Raw genomic sequence first — 20,427 nt, 5'->3', positions numbered from 1 at the left:
TCATCTAAGCAGCTGATTTGTTTTGTGGATAAGGAAACCAAGGCAGGGGCTAGTGAATAGATGGCTTCATCTGGGCTACTTGGCAAGTCAGGGCTGAAGCTGGAATTGGAAGGCCGACTTCCTGACTGAGTTTTATAGCGGGAAAGAGGAACTCTTCAGTGTGAAAGAATCACTCCTATGTGCTATGAACAATTAAAATAATGAAGGAAATTTTCTTTTGGGCCTCACATTGATTCACCTTCAGCTTTGTTGATCTGAGAGGTCATCGTGTTGGTCGATAATAACACTTGGTCTTGTGTGTTGTAAGTTTAATATAGAGCATAAAACACAGAGATCAATGTTTTGATGTTGAGGAGGAGGCTCATTGATTGGCTGTTTGTCCTCAGACTTTTAAATTAAATGGAGAACTGAAGAAATGGAAGGAATAGTTTTTCATAAATTCCATTTAAGTTATGTGGACAATGATGTCTACAGGGAAAAGTAAAGAAAAGGATTTTTTAAATGTCACTATTTTTTTTCCTTTTGTGGACTCTCTCTCTCTTTTCCCTTCCCATTAATGCCCCCGTGCCCTGTTTTTACTTGGCTCAAGTAGACACAGCTTTATGACCCCAGATAAGAGGCATTTATTCTTGACGTTCTCCATCCATAACATAAGGAATCCAAGGTCATACCTTGTTGCTTCTTTACGTATTATTTGACGTACAGAGGCAGTTGGGAAGAAGGGGAAAACAAAACAAAACAAAACAAAAACCATGGACTTGTCCTTCAACAATGGCAGTCTGGGTGCCAGAGTTGTCCTGGCATAACATTTCCCAAAGCTAAATTTGTGGAAATTTAGTCCCTTGAAGTATTCTGTAAAACATAGTTTTCGATGTATTCCATTCTGTATCCCCTCTTGTTGAGATTCATAATCCATTGTTGCATACTAAATGTCCTGAAAGTCCTGCACTAAGGTAGCTATTTTGACTTAATTTCACTCAGTGATTCCCAAATGTAATTGACCTTTAAACCCACATCTTACTGTACCCACTTTTGGGAAATGCTGTTCTCTAGAATCCTTTGTTGTTACTCTACAGTTTCTCTCCCTTTGGATTCATTGGGGGATTTAGAATATCATAGCTGGGCACAAACAAGTAGTCACAAAGGGGAAAATGAAGTAAAGCTAAGTACAGCCTTCCTTCTTCTCATATTCTGGCATTCGCTTCAAAACAGAAGCTATTGTGAAATATTCATATAAAAATTCACTACATCTGGTAGAGACCTTGTATTGCTTCAATAGATACAGCTCTTATTTGTTACTCTTATTGTAAAAAATAATATCACTCTGTGCTGGGGTTTTTTGTTTGTTTGGTTTTTTGTTTTGTTTTTGGTTTTGCTGAATATAGTCTCCCTTTGTCCTCTCCTGTGTTATTGCAGTTCTCACTTTAAAGCTAGGTGCCAGTGCAAGAACATCTGCATGAACTCTCTGTGACATTTCTGCCTATTTTGATCACAAGATATCATCTTTAATATTATCTGACCAGGGTTTTTTTGTTTGCTTGTTTGTTTGTTTGTTTGTTTTTAAAGATTTTATTTATTTATTTGACAGAGAGAGGCAGCCAGAGAGGGAACACAAGCAGAGGGCAGTGGGAGAGGGAGAAGCAGGCTTCCCACAGAGCAAGGAGCCCGATGAGGGGCTCGATTCCAAGCCCCTGGGATCATGACCTGAGTCGAGGGCAGATGCTTAACAACTGAGCCAACCAAGCGCCCCCTTACAAGGGTTTTAATACTGTTTCAGAGTTAAAAGTTGAAATCAACATTTTGGGGATTTCTCAAACATCAAATGATACCCTCAGTATTTAGTAGGCAAACAACAAAGATTTTACCCTTAGTGACTTAGTTTCTGCTATTTAAATTTCCTATGCAATTTAAGACTGTTCCATAGTCTCACTTTTGTGATGTGTTCTTATCTTGTCATTGTTGTTGAAATGAAGTGGTACTGATTGGCTAAAGGAAATAATTTCATTTCATTATAATATTCCAGTAATATTAAACCGAATTTGTCTTTCTGATCAAAGATGATTAGTTGTTGTTATTTACATCAATGAGATGGGCAAATAATCCAGATTAGCAGATAAGACTGGAGAACAGACGTTATAAGGCATTCAGGTAATTTGGTTTATAATCTGAGTTCTTTCTTATGATCCTTACAGACTTTAAAACTAGAACAGTTTCATTTCATTATGTTCCTAAGTGAAAAAATTTATGTGTGTGTAGGTATTAAAAAAATACAACAATGACTGGTTTTAAGTGAAAAAAAAATCTAATTCTGTGTTTTAAATACAGAGGCTGAAAGTATGGATTGCTTTTTGAAAGTTTTAATATAGTAAACAATAGAAGCTAGGTACTTATTGGGGACTATTATGCCTAGCATACCTCATATATGTGAGGCTTGGTAGGTTGCAAATTAAAATTGGTAGAGATGTTTTAAAGTTATTCCTTTTAAGGCTATTACTGATGGTTACAAATTATCTTGGCACATTTTCAGAAATTTGCCCTTTTTTATTGTGTACAATGCCTGAAACTATTGTCTTATTTATAAGTAAAGTGATGTGAAACTTTGGTTCTTCTTCCCTTGTCAATTCAGAACACTCATTTTGCAGGCAATTATTTCTGTTTATTTCCCACCAAGGATTTGTCTTTTGTGAGGGGGCCAAATATTCACATCTTGTATTATAATCTGTCTCACTTGGATCTGACCAACAATGGTGAAATAATTTACTGGTAGGAGATGCCCTTCCACAATTATCACCTTCCTGGGCAACTGCCTACTTTTTTTTTTTTTTTAAAGATTTTATTTATTTATTGAGAGAGAGAGAGAGAGAAAATGGTAGAGAGCATGAGAGAGAGGAAGGTCAGAGGGAGAAGCAGACCCCCTGCTGAGCAGGGAGCCCGATGCGGGACTCGATCCCGGGACTCCAGGATCATGACCTGAGCCGAAGGCAGTCGCTTAACCAACTGAGCCACCCAGGCGCCCGGCAACTGCCTACTTTAAGAGGCTGTGCTATATAAAATCTTTTTACCAGAGAAGCATTTGCATCATCAATAATTCTTAGCTTGCTCATCTCCAGGCTCCAACACAAACACCTACAATAAATAAAGCACCAATTACGTGAAAAGTGAAAAATACCTTACTTATGCTATTTCTCCTTCCTTTTGCATGTGCAGATGTCATCCATACTGTAGGACCAATAGCCAGAGGCCATATTAATGGTTCCCATAAGGAAGACCTTGCAAATTGCTACAAATCATCTCTGAAGCTGATGAAAGAAAATAGCATCCGATCAGTTGTAAGTACTTTTATGTTTCTTATTTCTTATTCTTTTCAGCCTTTGTATTTGGGAAAATAATGTCATCCAAAATGAGGGCAGGAAACCATTTCCAAAATTCAGAAAACTAAGGTTAAGCTTCTCAGTAAGTGATGTGCTACTTGTTATCATGACTCTACTCTTTTGTGTGCCCTAAATATTTGCTTAATAGTTTGTGATGTTTTGGGATTTAAAACTGTAGAATCATACAACTGGAGCCATTCCATCTGCTTTCTTCCATCCATAGTGCCATTAGTTTTTGGAGAAAGTGTGCATGTGTTTATTTTAACTTAAAACTTGCTGCCTTTTAAATCTATTTGGGTCTTCTTAAACTAATAGTCTGTAGCTGGGTATGCCACATCCCTTCTAAGTATTATCAATTTAGACAGAGAGAGTTCAAAAAATGTGGATCTAATCTATTTCCTTACCAGGAGGCTGGGATGAAAGGAAGTCTCTTTGAACTGGATTTGGGAGTATTTATTCACCTGCTTTTCTTTTGCAACGTGTCTTACGTTTATTACATCTCAATTACACCAGGAAAATAAAAGTATGAGAAAAATGAGAGTGTAAATACCCAATAGTAAGTTAATTTGGGCAGAATCCCTGGGATCTTTTCACATAGATTATAAACTTGGTGAAATTGTGGGGCAGGAAGATGGTTAAGCCTTTGACTTCTTAGCAGGCTGAATGGATCAGCATTGCTTAGGAGGTCACAAAAGTGAAGGTTTTATTATTTGCATGAAGGAGCACTGAGTGTCAGACACATTTAGATAACACTGGTTAGTTGCTGGACTTTTCATGCATGATTATAATTTTGAAATGCCTTTTTCAATGTACATTGTTGAGTTTGCTTAAAATAACAACACTTTTTTGCAAGCTAATTATACAATCTTTTAAATCTTTGCATATTATTAACAGAGCTGAATATTTTATTTTACTCTTTGATTTAAAAAATTTTTTAAATGAATCAATAAGTAAGACCCCTCTGTCTGAGAGGAGAAAGCTGAAGTTCAAAGAGAATGGATCAAAGCAAACTATTAAACCAATGGGCTGATTTGTTCTTTACAGCAAAATAAGGAAAAGCAAAACAGGTGTGCACATTTAGGAATAATTAGAATTTTGTCAATATGGCCTATTGATTAAAAAGGCAAGGGGCTGAAGTGCTTGGAAAAATGGATATGTATAGAAGTTTCTAGCTTGGGAAATACAGACCTTGAGACCTGGAGAGAATTAGCTAATGAATTCACTGTCATCTCTAATGACTCCTTTTCTAAAGCGAAAAAGTACGAAGATGCTAGCCCACTAGAAAGAGTGTAAAAACATCACCCATTCTTTTAATAGGAATAAAACAGTTCTCTAACGATGATGATCTTTAAACAATCATATCTGCTATTATACTACTTGCTACCATTAGGTAAGGAGTGGGAGAATTATGGACTAAGTTTATTTGACTTTTATCAGATGACTTGCAGATGGACTAAAGCTATGCTCTGATCATCCTGGGATTGGAATTAGGTCTATCTAAATATCTAAATATCTTGGATGATGATTTTGAGGGGTTAATTACATCTTACTTGGTGCTAAGTTAGCAGATGGTGCTAAACTAAAGTCATTTCAATATGAATAAATAAAAATGGAGATGGAAAATATGTGCAAAATGTGAAGCAAAATGTCCAGCTAAATTAATTGCCATGTTATGTCATGGTTGAATGGAGTTTCTATCAGATGTCTTGTCTCTTATTCACACAAAAAAATCTACTTTCCTTCCTCCCTCCCTCCTTTCTTTCCTTTCTTCCTTCCTTTTTTCCTTCCTTATTCTTTCCCTCCCACTTCCCTTTCCTCCCTCCCCCCCTCTTCTTTGCTTCTTTCCTTCCTTCATTAAAGAAGGAAATGGTCTTTCCATTTTATATGGAATGTCATGTTCTTGACCAATGTTAAAAAATTATAATGCTAAAAAAATTATAATGCTGTTATTAAATCTTCATTATGTGGGGAAAATGGGAAATTCTTAGGAACTGATTATGATTGGATAGATGTTTTAATGTATAGACTTGTATTTTATATACTTATTATAATAGATGGGGGAGAGATGGTTAATATAAAAAGCCTGGCTATTAAGATGGACAATAAACTTAACTTGAGCTCATTTATATACATGTCACAGAAAATTTCTCATACACCCTTTTACCAGAACTGCTTAGTGTTTGCTTTACCAGTTGTCACTGTGTGACCATGGATAAGCCATGTCAATATTTTGTAGCCTCAGGTTCCATGTACAAAGAATCAGTAAATTATTAGTGTTAGATCTATCTAACTCAAGAGGCTGTTACGGGGATCAGTCGAGATAATGGGTGTAAGATAGCTGGAAAAGTGTAATTCTCTATAAAAGTATTTGGCAATATTACTTAAAGTATAAGTTATTTTCACATTTTAGAATTTGGCAAATTTAGGAGATTGAGATCACTCTTGCTTTAACATCCATTCTGAAAACCAAACCTCTAGGTATTTATCCTGTCATCTCTTGATGTTGTTAAACCTGAAATAAATTATTATCAAGTATTCACTTAATACATTTGTAAAGGAAAAACTCAATTTTTTCCTCTTCCTGTGTAGGGAAAAAAACTGTTCTTCCTGATTGTGCATTTATTCCTTGAGAGTCTCCTTTGCTGTTCACACAAGACACTTCACTCTGGTCACCAAATATGTGGAGGTTTCTCCCCATACCTAGCAATTCTCTGGGACACCACTTGGGTGTCCTACAATTTAATACAATTCTGACTCCATCTACCTTGAGATAGTGTCAGATCCCCTCGGTTAAGGGCTCAGTCCCATAAGGTTACCCCCCAACCTTCCACACCTAAACCCTTCAGATGCCAGTAGCAAGCTTGGGTTATTACCTATGTTTCTGAACCAACCAGCTATAGATCTAAAATCCCAATGACCTCCTCCTTGAGTTCAATTAATTTGCTAGAGAGGCTCACAGAACTCAGGGATACACTTAAATTTACCACTTTATTAAAGGATATGATAAAGGGTATAAATGAACATCCAGATGAAGAGGTACATAGGGCAAGGTCTGGGAGGATCCTGACCCCAGGAGCTTCTGTCCCTATGGAGTTGAGGGGCTTTACCCTTCCAGTGTGGTTGTGTTTGCCAACCTGGATGCTCTCTGAACCCTGTACTATTGGAATTTTATGGAGGCTTCCTCACATAGACATGATCAATCATTAACTCCCATTTCTAGCCCCTCTCCCCTCTCTGGGGATTGAGGGGCAAGGCTGAGAATTTCAAGCTTCTAATCATTGCTTGGTCTTTCTAGTGAACAGCCCCCCTCTAGGAACCATCCAGGAGCCCACCAAGAGTTGTCTCATTAGAACAAAAGATACCCCTAGTGCTCTTATCACTTAGGAATTTACAAGGGTTTTAGGAGACCTGTATCAGGGATGGAGTCAAAGACAAGCATTATATTAGAACAAGAGATGCTCTACGGTTCTTATTACTTAGGAAATTACAAGAGTTTTAGGAGCTTTGTGTCAAGAACCGGGGACAGAGACCAATATATATTTTCTATTATCTCATATTATATTTATTTAGGCAATTAAAACCACCATTAATGTTGTTTATAACTATTAATATCATCTTATTTGTAATCATTAATAATATCATTGATAATATTACCAACTCATATTTGTATTGACAGTGCAGAGCATACCACAGACTTTTATTGCTCAGTAGATGCATTGAATTGAATTAAATTATACTAATCTTGTCCCCACACTTAACTGTCTTAAATTTACCGTCTGATCTTTAACTTTTCAAAAAATACTCTTATATCATTATGGTTTCTCCCACTATGTGTCATTTTACAACAAAGCTACAAAAATGAGTAAGGATTAACTAGTTAAGGTGGGATAGTAGATATGTAACAAAGGAACCATAAAGCAATATGGTAAATGCCGTAATGGTCTGGACTGGCTAGGCTGTGCTACAACTTACAAACAACCTCAAAATCTCAGCGGCCTACATTCAGAGACCCTGGCTTATAGACTATTCCATCATCTTACGGTTGTGCTCTTTTGAACTGACAACCTGCTCAGTCATAGAACAGAGACCTTGCAAAATCATGAACTCTTTACTGTCTCAGCTTAGAAGTGACACACACCATTTCTGTCCCCATTTCATTGGCCAGAATATTCACACAGCCCTCCTTGTGGGGGGCCAGGGAAATATTCCTGAATAAATGAAATATTTGCTAGGCACTACTTTTCTGCCAAAGTTAAAGCAAAGGCTTCGGGATCACAGCACAGAGATCAGAGATTTCTGCTTTATTCTTATTTCTCCAAAGAATTTCTTTAAAATTTTACTGGAGGTAAAACAAATAGTATAATCATTTATTTATTTAAAAAGTATTAATAAGACTTATCGTGTACCCAGATTTTTCTATGGGAGGAGAATGTGCAGAGAGAGAGGGAGAGAGGGAATCTTAAGCAGACTCCATGCCCTGCGCGGAGCATAACACAAGCTTGGTCTCACAACCCTGAGATCAGGACCTGAGGTGAAATCAAGTCAGAGACTTAACCTACTGAACCACCCAGGTGCCCTCCTACCAAGACATTTTTAAGCCTCTCTTAAGGCTCAGAAGGTATAATGGTTGTCTTCAAATATATAATTTGTCTCAATCTCCTGCCCGTCCAGACAGACAAGATCATCGTATCCATTGTATGATTTGAGAGCATTCTCTAGTTCTCATCACTTTTAAATATCTTCCCACAGGTGTCTGAAATTCCATAATTAATGAGTAATTTATGATGGCCAGGCATTGTCCTTTCTCTGTAACTTTCCTTTAAAATGCAAATACTCATGAGATCTATAGATAATTAATTTCCTAATACCCTAACATGAAGAAATTTATCAAATTATTTTTCACTTTGGCAGGATAAATTAGAAGATGATAAAAGTGCTCAACACCTCAGCCTAAGGGAGGAGAGGAATTGGAAGGTGGTCTGGAGGAAGTTGGAGAGAAACAGAAAACACAGTGGGATACAAATAAATTTCACTTACCTCCCAGTTTTGCTAAAAAGAGATACCTTTTAAATAGAGAAGAGGGAAAAGCCTTAGTTAACCATGACTATCTAGAAATAAGGTAGTTATATGGTTTTGGATGTGTTGTAGACAAAATTTTCCACTATAAAAAAAAATAATACTCCTTTATTAATTTGAGAGAGAACATTTCCTTACATTTCTCTCCTCTGTTCATTCTTCTTGGTGGCTTCTTTTCAGTATATATCTACATGTTTGCTTAAGGTTGTAAAAGATAAAAGTAATCAATAAATCTAATGGTTCATTTTACAGTGGCACATCTCTCCTATGAATTATTAATTTGCACAGCTTTATTAATACTGATGAATGTTTAAATTTATGATTTCAATCATGATTCTTCTTCCAAGTCTTATCATAAAGGGTTTCAAATGAAAAATCTGACCAATCTTTCATGCTTCCTAGACCTCATTTGTGCATGTACCTTATTTCTTCCAAACTACTTCAAATATAATTCACTTATTTTCCTCCAACCATGAATTCCCCTTGGGCAAAATTCAAATATATGCAGATTTACTTGTGTATACATTCCCTGCAACCTTGAGAGTGTTGATTCCAGGATAGGCAAAAAATGTAGACATCATTGAGGGGATAATTAGAAAAAGAATGAACTAGAAATAGGAACAGGGAACTAAGGTTGAAAGAAAAGTCCAAGAGGGTACAGATTTTCTCAGGAAAACCTTGGGAGGGATAAAGGTAGGTGTCAAAGAATAGACCCAGGTCTTAGAAACACAGTATTCTAACACATGTGGCTAAGAAATGAATAGTCAGGCTGGTGAAATCAAACAACTGTATTATTTTGATTTCTGGGACAATGCTGTGTCCTGAGAAAATTAAACGGTTATTGTGGGACTGGAAGAGGACTTCACATATACAGAATATCCTTTTGAAGGTATATTATCTAAAACAAACAAAGGAAATTATTTATATTGGTGAATATCTTGGTTAAATTTCAGAGGTGAGTGTAGGGTTGAAGGCAGTGAGGAAAGATTCCTATTGCACAGGGACCGTTATTAATAATACTGATGTAGAGACACTATACTAGCATAGATATTATCTTATATATCATAGTGTCTTTGTTGTTTTTAAATGAGCATAGAAATATTTTTTAAGGATTTTTATGTTTGTCTTGCCCTCTATTTCTTTTTTGCAACATGATCTTAAATTTCCTCAATGGCAAATTCTTCCACCATCAGTTTTACTTTTAGAAACTTAATCCAAGCCATTCAAAAAAGATCACAGTGATTTCTGCCCGCAGCATCAGTTAAAAGGCATAGATTCATATCTGTCCATGAAACTGGGTATTCAGGAAAACCCCTTTTAACTGACAAAATATAGTGTACCCAGTTTGACATTCTTTGAGGGAGAACATGTAATAAGAAAATAGATCTTAATATAAAAATGATCATAATCTGAATGTAAACCAGATTTTATTTAGGTTAAAAAAGATTTTCCCATGAAGTGTAACTAAAAATTGATATACGAATTTGGTAGTTTTATGTGATTATGGACAACTAAAAGTTGGGTGTTTGTTTTCATAGTGTATACCACTGTGATTTCTACTTGAGCCCCATGCTAGATGGTATATGGAATGTAAAAAAAGAAAAATTACATCTTTGCTGGTAGGAAGCACCCAATACTACATAGAGATCCCTCAATACTAGAGGGTTTTCCTTCCATGAGTCATAGATTTTGAGAAGTAATGACTTCCAGTGGAAAATACAACGGACCTGCAACTTCAATGCTTCCTCTAAGCGTTGCGGCAATAAGCAAATTTGGAATTCTGTATTTGTTTCACTGCAGTGTAGATTTTCATTTTAAGGCATAGCCAAGTAAACCTTATTTTCTTATACAAGTTCCCTTCTGAGAGGGTTGCCATGGCAATGAGTTCTCAGCCTGAAATTCTTAAGTGCCCGTTTTATTTCATTATCTGAGTTTCCATTACAGGCCACATCAATCAGTGCAGTCCCTTCTTCAAGAAGACTTCTGCCACCTTAAAAAGACGACCCTTTAATATGTTACCTCTGCTCCCCTGCCTAACTTGATACCACCATTTCCCAGCCAGCTCTTCATCTCAAAACACCCTCTTCCACAGAGCCATGGGCGTGATCTTCTTTCCTCTTCTCTTTTTAGGCAACATCTAGTCTTAGTTCTCAGCTATCTCATTTACAAAGGATAATGCTAAGTCTCTGTGTCTTTCCTAGCTGGGGTTCTAACAGCTGTGTAACTAATGATACTATTAATAAATAACAAGAACAAAAGCATTTTTACATTTGCACTTCGCTTTTTAGTTTACAACAGTGTGTTCCTATACATCATCTCATATGTTATTCCAATTGTCCAGCTAGCTCCCTGTGTTTCTTTAATTTAGCCAGAGAGGGGAGAAAAGGCTAAATCGGAATTTTTCTTTCCTCTTTCTTCCCTATGCTCACCTTTTATAAGATACCCTAATTGGTCATAGCGGTACAAAATCTCAAATAATACTCTCATCAGGTCATCATTATTGGCAATAACAAGTGACCAAGGGTGGACAGGAGAGATGAGAAGGAGGGAGAGCATGGAATGATGATAAATTCATAAACCATGGCTGGAAAACATGACTATACACCTAAACCCGTATTTTCATATACTGCACAATTCATGCCTCCTGGTCAGAGAGATGACTGGAATTAGAGAGATCAGTCATTTAGCCAGGAAATCGAGTAATAAAAATAGCTAATATTTTTGAACTGTCACTTTGTGCCAGGCATTGTGTTTTACTCATTTAGTCTCTGAACGATCTGAATTACAGTGTCGTTTCTTCCACTTTACAGATGAGGAATATGAGCCAGAAGGACCATGAGTAAATTGCTTAAAGTCTTACCTCTAACAAAAAGTAGAGGTGGGATTTAAATTGGGAAAGTCTAAACCCCGTGCCTTTTTCCTTTCCTCTGCTATTTTATGTCTTTTATCCATCCTTCCATCCTTCCTTCCTTCCTTCCTTCCTTCCTTGAAACCCATGGCACCTAAAAGTACTGCCTTGTGAGGAGCTTTTCATGAGGGTGGTGTGGGGCAATGCAAACAACTGGGGGTTGCCACTAGCATTTTGTGGGCAGGGCCAGAGATGCTACAACGTGTGGGCTGACCAGGCATACCCTGAGAAACTGTCCCTTATCCTGAACAATATTTTAATGTTTTGCTTGACAGTCATACAAATAAAACCTATTTATAAACAGGGTACATTAAAAACAGATCTTTTACTTTCAATGTATTAGTGAACCACCATGAACATTAAGGGAATCTCATGCTTAGCGTGCTCCACATTTTGCCAAGAGTGCCTGAGGAAATCATGCCATTGGTGGCCGCACCACTTAGGATAGTTGGCAACACATCATACCTGTGTGAATCTGCATTTGCAGATGTTCTTTTCATGGTAATTGCATGTGAGAAAGCAACTCTCTGACTACTTCATTACGTGCTGCTTAATTCATTGTGTGTGACATTAGGCAATATGTAGTCATGCCTGAGTATTTAGATGTTGAAAACAGATCTTGACTTTGTTACTTTCCTTTATATCTCTTTCATATACCCCTATGACATTATATTGATTTTAAAAAATTGACGTTTTGTCTTGATTTGGGTTCTCCCTGAAACAGACCCTGAAACAAGGATTTGTGTATAAGTACTTTATTTAAGAGGCTAGGACAGGAAGCACTGACAGAGAAATGGGGAAGTGAGAAAGGGAAGGGAAGGCAGCCAAGAGTCAGGTTATAAGCAAGTTACCACTGTGGGCGGCAGAGGCTCATTCCTGCTGGGGAGCTCTGAAAAGTGTGTAAAACCTGCCTAAGACTTTTCCTGTCTGGAGAATGAGGGGAGCTGGGCCATTTATCTTTCACTTCCACCTGTGGCTAGCTGAGGACTGTTCTTGGGGGATTAACTCCCCAGCCTTTCTTGTCTGCTTCTTGGCCAGGCTGAGAGAATACCCCAAGGCAGAATCCCATAAGCAGATTTGCTGGAGGATACTGTGGGTGGGCAGGTACTGTAACGCTCAGTTCTGGGAGGATGTGGGTGGGTCACTGACACCTGCTTCATGGATGTAGCTAAGTAGTACTATTTATAGATGTCATTTTGGCATACTCAAGAGGGCTTTTCAAAATAGTTATTATAAAAAGGGAATGTTGGGTCTGATTGAATTGAGAACCGTTGGGTTAAGTTAAACTGAGTTTCCAGTAGGGCAATGTGCTAAACACATGTTGCCCAGAGATTTTTATTCTTGAACTCAGGCATCCAAATTCTCTGCTTCTTTAAGTATAGTATGATATACAGGTTACAAGGATGGTAATTAACGTGAGTATTGTAACCTATGGAATAAACAGTTATTGGAAGTGAAATTAATTCTTAGGTAGCAGAGAAATAGTATCACAATATTGTGTCACCTTGGTTGAATTTTTTCCTCATCATCTCATGACCCTAAATTTTGGTTCATCACACAAACGGCAGAAAAGTTGGCTGCGCAAGGGTGGATGTATGTAAAATCGTTCATCAATTAGAAAATATGATACATATTGAGGGTAAGCAATTTGATTAGGTAGTTACGTTTGAATTTTCTTCCCAATATAAGGATTCTGCCGAGTTATGTCTTCTTTTAACATTTTGGGAAATACATTATCTTCTATTTTCTTCAAAAATCTTCCAGGGGGACTATGGACTCTGAGAAACAAACTGAGGGTTCTAGAGGGGAGGGTGGGGGGATGGGTTAGCCTGGTGATGGGTATTAAAGAAGGCATGTACTGCTTGGAGCACTGGGTGTTATATGCAAACAATGAATCATGGAACACTACATCAAAAACTAATGATGTAATGTATAGTGATTAACATAACATAATTTAAAAAAAAAATCTTCCAGGGGTGCCTGGGTGGCTCAGCTGGTTAAGCATTTGACTCTTGATTTAAACTCAGGCATGATCTCATGGTCCAGGGTCATGAGATAGAGCCCCATCTTGGGCTCTGCACTCAGCAGGGAGCCCGGTTGTTCCTCTCCCTCCTCCTCTGCCCCTCCCCCTCCTCATGCATGCATTTTTTTCTCTTTCTCAAATAAATAAATAAAATATTTTTAAAAAAATCTTCCAGTAGGCCTATGATCAATTCTTTCTGTAAGGGTGTCTGAAACTTTTTGCTTCATCTTTCATAGTTTGAAAGAATTATTTTTAGTCACTTGTGCATTCTGCAGATATAAATCTGCTAGCAAAGACCAAGGAATGTATATTTAAAATGAAAGTATAAAACATTTCAATTTAGCCAGATTTGTTCACTTAATTATTTTCAGTTCTTTTTATCAGACTAAGGAACATTCCCAGGAAGAGCATTACTGATTTCTACAACAGTGTCTTTCAGAGGAAATACTGGCCCAGCACACTGTCAGAGAAAGTATAGTGAAATTTGTATAGAAACTATAAACAGATTTGCAATGCAAATGGTCATCTTGAGTGTTTTATTTTTCCCTGACCTGAGCAGCAATTATTAGATCACTGTATCATGAGGAAAATAGTCAATTCAAAACACAGACCACAGAGTCCCGAGCCTACCATTAGATTTGAACAACAGGGCCATTTTGTCATATATCTAGAGGGTTAATAGCCTAGAGCAATGACAGCAGCTTTAAACTGTATATTTTTTCTTGCAAATGTTCAGATATGTTTTTCAGAAGAGCAATTTCAATGTATAGAATCTAAGCTATTCTTAAGCTGTTAAACTGAGAGACTAAAAGAGCAAAACAAATAAAACCAATACCACTTTTAAAATAAAAATAAACCTGTCAGTATCAAGAAAGCTCTCTAGACTTGTTTATGTACTATTCAGTAGAATTATAAAGAGAATTTTTTTTTCGTGGAAAATGTGCTACAGATTGAGTCTAAGCCACAACCTAGCCATCTTTGTTTTGAACATTTACACACTCCTGAAACATGTAGAGGGGGAAATATTTGCTTGGCAGGTGTCTCATGGAAAGAATATAGTGTTCTAGTTATAATTATGGCTTAAGTACAGTAGTATATAACCACACAGATCTTTGTCCCTATGAGCTGAATAACTTTAGTGCAATCTTTCCATCTCTTCTGAACCCATTGTTTGGGAAATTTCCTTGCGACAACTCAAATGTTTAAAAATATAACAGAAAAATAAATATAAATAAAAGTATAACAGACAATGATAAATAGTAAGAGTAGGTTCATCCCAATATTTTCATGAGACTAAAATGTGACAGTATTTATGAAATACTTAGGAGACTGCATAGTAAAGTTCATTAGTGGTAATTTGTCCAACAAATATGTACTGAGCAACTACTATGGTCCGGTCACCATTCCAAGTACATAGAATATATTGGTGCTTGTGGAGCTTACATTCTACTTGTAGTAATTTTTATTATAACTACTACTAGTAGTAGCACTATTGTTATTAAATGGTTTGACATTTCTAGATGCTGTAGATTTATTATTATTATATCCCTGGGAAATTATCTCTCCATTATTGTATTTTTTTACCTTATTTCTGTGATTCCTGAATCTTCGAAAAGCTAAGGAAGTAATAGAGTTGAGTATGGATTCAGCAAGTGACAGTTCTGTGAAATGGTAATAAATAACTCTCTGTCAACACACATCCATAAAGACGGATGATTATGTGACTAGGCCTGTAAAGACAGCAAGGAATCATAGAAGCAATTTCTAAAATTATTGAAAATTTTTCAAGTGCTCCCAATTTTAGAAACAAAGTCTCATAGAGCCCTCAGAGATTCTAAACCTAGTAAATGTAATTCAAAATCAAAAAAAACAATACTGAACCAGTGAAAAAATGCAGGAAAGCCCAATAATACTCTGATTTTCCCCAATGATAACTATTTTTTTCTCTTTAAATTGAAATAGCAGAAAGCAAATGATTGCACACAAATACACTAATAAGCAAATATACAGTTTTTTGTTTGTTTGTTTGTTTGTTTAATTTTCCACACATGCTTCTCTGCCCTTTGGCTCATCCAGAACTAATGGTGCAGGCTGGGGAGGATTAGGAAGAATGCACTGAACTTTCAGAAAATGTCCCTCAAACCTTAGAGAAATTACAATGGCTTGTACATCAGTTACATTATTTAAAAATGAGCATGAATCTACATACCTCACAATCTAATGTACAAAAGCCTCACGAAGTGCTGCAAAATACATGCAAAAATGTGAGGCAAATTTGAATTTAACTTTCTCTTGCAAAGGGCAGAGGAGGCTCTGCACTAAGTTTGCATAAACTAAGATCTCTTGCTCATGCCTTTCAGGGAAGACTAACTGCTGTGTCAACTCTTTCTGCTTCCAGTTTAAAAAATCTTACTTATCTGATTAACTACAATTGCCACTACTCTAATCATGTAGTATTCATGAGTATTTGTGGGTCAAGGTCAAGGGGGAAGGAAGGCTAGCTGCCCTCCAATGTTACGCAGTATTTTTTGGAACAAATCTTGTCTATTTGATATTGGTTAATGTCTATCGTTTAATCTCGTTCATAATGTAAACATTAGAAAAAAAGATGTATGTATTTTAAGATGATCTTATTACTGCTCATTTACTAGCAACACAAAAGCAGAATCTGGTGATTTTATATACAAGTGATCAGTCTTATACCTGGAAAGGTGGGATGCCAAAGGAAGTTTTTCAATTGTCTAATTTGGATCTTGAGGTATGGAAGGCTTTGAGGCACGGAGTGCTAGTTGGTTTGATGCCTCACTGATCCCCAGACTGGTCTGACTTATATGCCTGAATGGGCAGACACTTCTTTCCCTTCTTACCACTTCACGGGTGTCACTCCAGAAGCTATGGTTTTGGACCAAAAAAGCATAACATTCCTAGAGAAAGGAGTTCCAGGAATTCCAACAGATTTTCTCTGCTAAAAAGTCTAAATGAACTCTCAGGATCTGATTATACCTTTGGTATTAAGAATTTTAACTAACAACAACAACAAAAAAGGAATTTTAACTAACTCAACCCTAGTATAACATGTTTTTTAAATTATGGGTAATTTGAAACCTTCTTTCTTTTAAACAGTGGTAAAGGCAAACCCTGCAAACATTTCTTTCTCTGCATTACCTAAAATCGAATGTATCTGGCAATAGATACAATTTAAGCACATGCTTGCCAATATTTCCAATTAACCTACTGGTTTAACTGCACACATTTGAATACTGTAAGCCATTATTTAGGAGAATTATTTCAAATTCAAGCTCAGTAGAACTCTCCAGAATATTGTATACCTCTGACATTATCACCAAAATATAATATCATGGACTTGCTGTAAATAATTCAGAGATGTGGCTTCATTATTCACTATGATAGTAACTATTCACTATGATAGTATTAATATGAAACATGGAAAATAAGTATCTGAAATGGATAATTCCATATTTATTCCATGCCTTCCATTATATTCCACTTTATACTGTTTCAATTTAAATAAAGAGAGAGAAATTTTCTCAAGGTTCAATCTTAGCTGTCTTCTTGTGGAGTTGATTTCTTCCTGGCTAGAAATTTTCATCCAGTGTAAGGTTTCTGACATATTGCATCAACACCCTTCTATTGCTTTAAACAAGAAAATATATTTTATCAGATTTCCTAAGACAAGTGAGGGGGAATGCTTTTATGGCACTCAAAATGTATTTATATTATTCCATTAGAAAAAAAATGTCAGGGGCTAATTTGGGGGCCAGGCACTGCCAATTTTGTTATTCTAGTCGTACAACCTGTGTGACAGTATTTCCAGTTTTGACAAATTTGGCTTAAATAATAATCAAATGAATGCCCAAGCTTCAACTATGTATTTTTCTAAGGATCTATCCTATAAAGAAAATTTAAAGATATTATGCTTCGAGACAATTTAAGAAGCAGTTTGAAGAATTGGATACTTCAGCTTTAGATAATACTGTGCTTCTTCCTAAAATAACTCTGATTTGATGGTATGAGTAGAAGTGTCCAGATGCAGTGAATCACAGGCTAGAATCACATAATAAGTCAATCTGAAGAACTTCAAAGACATATGTTTTTAATCCTAACGAATCATCTTCTTTCAGTGTCCACGGTATTACTATAATTTAAATTTGACTTCTTTGAAAGCTTCTCATTAGTACATTGGTATTCTAAGGAGTACATTGTTAAGTCAGTAGCATGATAACTGGGATGTACACATACGAATGTGAAAGCGTGTGTTTTGTAAATCCACATCACTTCCCTGAGTTATATCATACCCGAGTTTTGTCAGGGCATTGTTCTATGCCTTTGTAACACCTTGATATTGATCTGGTTTCAGAATGACTTTGTGGTATCCCTGGAAGAAAGCTGACCTAAGCATTTGAAAACTAATATTTGAGTCCTGGCCTTTCTAATTAGTTGCTGTGTAGACCCATCTTTCTTCATCTGTGAAATGGGGATAATAAAATCTGCCCTTCATAATATCAGTGGAAAAGAACAAGAAATTGGAACTCTCATACATTGCAGTGGGAATGTAAAATGGTATATCCAATATGGAAAACTGGGTAGCAGTTCCTCACAGGTTAAACATAGAGTTATATCCAAATGTCCATCAATTAATGAATGGATAAAACATGGTCCATCCAGACAGTGGGATATTATTCAGCAATAAAGAGAATGGAATACCAATACTTGGCTATTACATGGCTGGAGCTTGAAAACATTATACATGAAAGAAGCCAGTCACTAAAGGCCACATGTTGTGATTTCATTTGTATGACATGTCCAGAATAGCTAAATCCATAAAGACAGAAAGTAGACTAGGAGTTGGGGTAGGAGATGAGGGAGAAACGAAGAGTAACTGCTAACAGACATAGAGTTTCTTTTTGGGGTGAGGAAAATTTTCTAGAATTAAATAATGATGATGTCTGCACAATTCTGTGAAAATGCTAAAAAAAAAACCCCCACTGAATTGCAACTTTAAAAGGGTGAATTTTAGGGCGCCTGGGTGGCTCAGTCGTTAAGCATCTGCCTTTGGCTCAGATCATGATCCCACGGTCCTGGGATGGAGCCCCGCATCGAGCTCCCTGCTCAGCAGGAAGCCTGCTTCTTCCTCTCCCACTCCCCCTGCTTGTGTTCCCTCTCTTGCTGTGTCTTTCTCTGTCAAATAAATAAATAAAATCTTTAAAAAATAAAATAAAATGGTGAATTTTATGTTATATGAATTATATCTCAATAAAAAAATTAAAAAACCCTCCCCTGCCTGTATCAGAGAATTGTAAGAATGAAATAAAACTGGAAAGTTCCATAGAATCTAAATCAATTTCAATAATCCATACCACTGCATAGAGAAGAACACAGGCCTCAGTGTTTGTAACTAGATAAAGAGGGTTTGCATGAAAATTATCTTATGTCCAGTCACGAGAAAAGTCACATAGAGGGCTGCTGTCACTCAGGACACTTGCTGTGAAGAGCTTTATAGAAAAGTTATAAACTGCACAAAAAAATTATTTTAAAGAATGGAAGGCACAAGAGAGATGTAAAGCTTTCTGTTGGGACTTGCCACTATCTACTTTACATGTTAATAGTAGTTGTATTATAACTGCAGAACCTGACTGGACTACACAACCCTGACAGTCAGAAGCTGCATTCGGTTCATCTCCATTTATTTGCACCCCTAGACACAATGCCCTGCCTACAGTGGATGCTCAATTGAGACCAGATGAGCTTTGCTGATACTTTTTCTTTTCTTTCTTCTTTTTCTTCTTCTTTTTTTAATCAACATCTTATTTGGAATACTAAGCAAAATCTATAGGTTCCTGAATGGACTTCAAGCACCACTCTCTGAGGTCCTCCAATGCTCTCCCTTTCTTGTTTAAATAAAGAAGGATGTAAGCTCACCTCAGAAAGCCAGGCAGAGGCAGGATTGAGGTCAGTTCATTCCATGCTGCTTCTAGGCCACCATGGCGTTTCCCCTCCTAGACTGTCTTTTCTCAGGGCCATGCTCTGCAACCCTCCAGGTGTGATTACTGCACAGACCTCCCTACCCTTCATTGCCCTCATCCAACTTGAACTCCCTGCAGTACTTGACACCAGGACCATTCCTTTAGGAGTCCTGTCTCTCATAGCTTCCAGAATAATTCTCCACTCTCTTTAATTCCTTTAATACTTTGGTGGTGTTGGGGCTTCAATTGCTACTTACCAGTTCCTTATTCCCAAATGATAGCTCCAGCAAAGACCTTTTTGTTGATCTTCATAACTAAATTGATGGAAAATTCCACTGTTTGCTCCACAGTGCCCTCAGTCTTAGTGTGAGCAGGATAACCTGCTCGAATTCCTATAGCCAATGCCTTTGTGAATGTCAGTGATAGAACTGTGATGTGCAGCTAGAAATCCAGGAGTCATTCTAGACTTCTCTATCTCACTCCTCTCCTTCCAGTGAGTCGTCTATGGCTTTGACCTCTTTAATATCTCTCATATCCTGTCTTCTCACTAAAGCAGATCCTAAATAAGTATCTGGGTTCAGGAAATTTATTGGGGAGTTCATTTTTTCCAGGAAGCACCATGAGGCAGTAGGGAAATGAGGTGGGTGGGAAAGAGGAAAACCTATAATGGATGTGACAGTAAGGAGATTATTACTAATGGAACCTGGGGCAGTCTAGCCATGGAATCTCTGAGAAACCATGTAGAACCCACTTCAGAATTGTCCCACCAGGGGATAAGGAAGCTGGGGTACTTCTCTACCAACCCTGCCCTCCTTGTTAGAGGTTGCCCCCATACAGGAGGAAAAACAATTTCCCTCTACCCTCTGAGTTCTTAGCTTAAGACTCCTGTAATAAAATATAGATCAACAAAAGAAAAACAAATAGAATTTTATTAACAGGTATACCCCATAAATACATGGGAGAGACCCAGGAAAAAATAAGTAACTCAAAGAATTGGCTTAGAATTCAGGCTTAAGTATCATCTTTTTTTTTTTTTTAAGATTTTATTTATTTATTTGACAGAGA

At 36.9% G+C, this 20,427-nt stretch overlaps 1 protein-coding gene across 3 annotated transcripts in view; it reads left to right on the top strand.

Annotated features, from left to right (window-relative positions):
• MACROD2 (mono-ADP ribosylhydrolase 2) overlaps window positions 1-20,427 on the top strand; it is a 2,068,343-nt gene that overhangs the window by 1,226,477 nt on the left and 821,439 nt on the right. For all 3 annotated transcript variants that reach the window (XM_027621583.1, XM_027621584.1, XM_027621585.1), the window contains exon 6: window positions 3,208-3,329. In XM_027621583.1, coding sequence (XP_027477384.1) covers window positions 3,208-3,329 — 122 coding nt within the window. The remainder of the gene's footprint in view (window positions 1-3,207; window positions 3,330-20,427) is intronic.

The sequence above is a fragment of the Zalophus californianus genome, chromosome 8 (genome assembly GCF_009762305.2).
Source record: "Zalophus californianus isolate mZalCal1 chromosome 8, mZalCal1.pri.v2, whole genome shotgun sequence".
Classification (NCBI taxonomy): Eukaryota; Metazoa; Chordata; class Mammalia; order Carnivora; family Otariidae; genus Zalophus; species Zalophus californianus.
The sequence above is the reverse complement of the archived record's forward strand: the minus strand, read 5'-3'. Positions and strand labels throughout refer to the sequence as shown.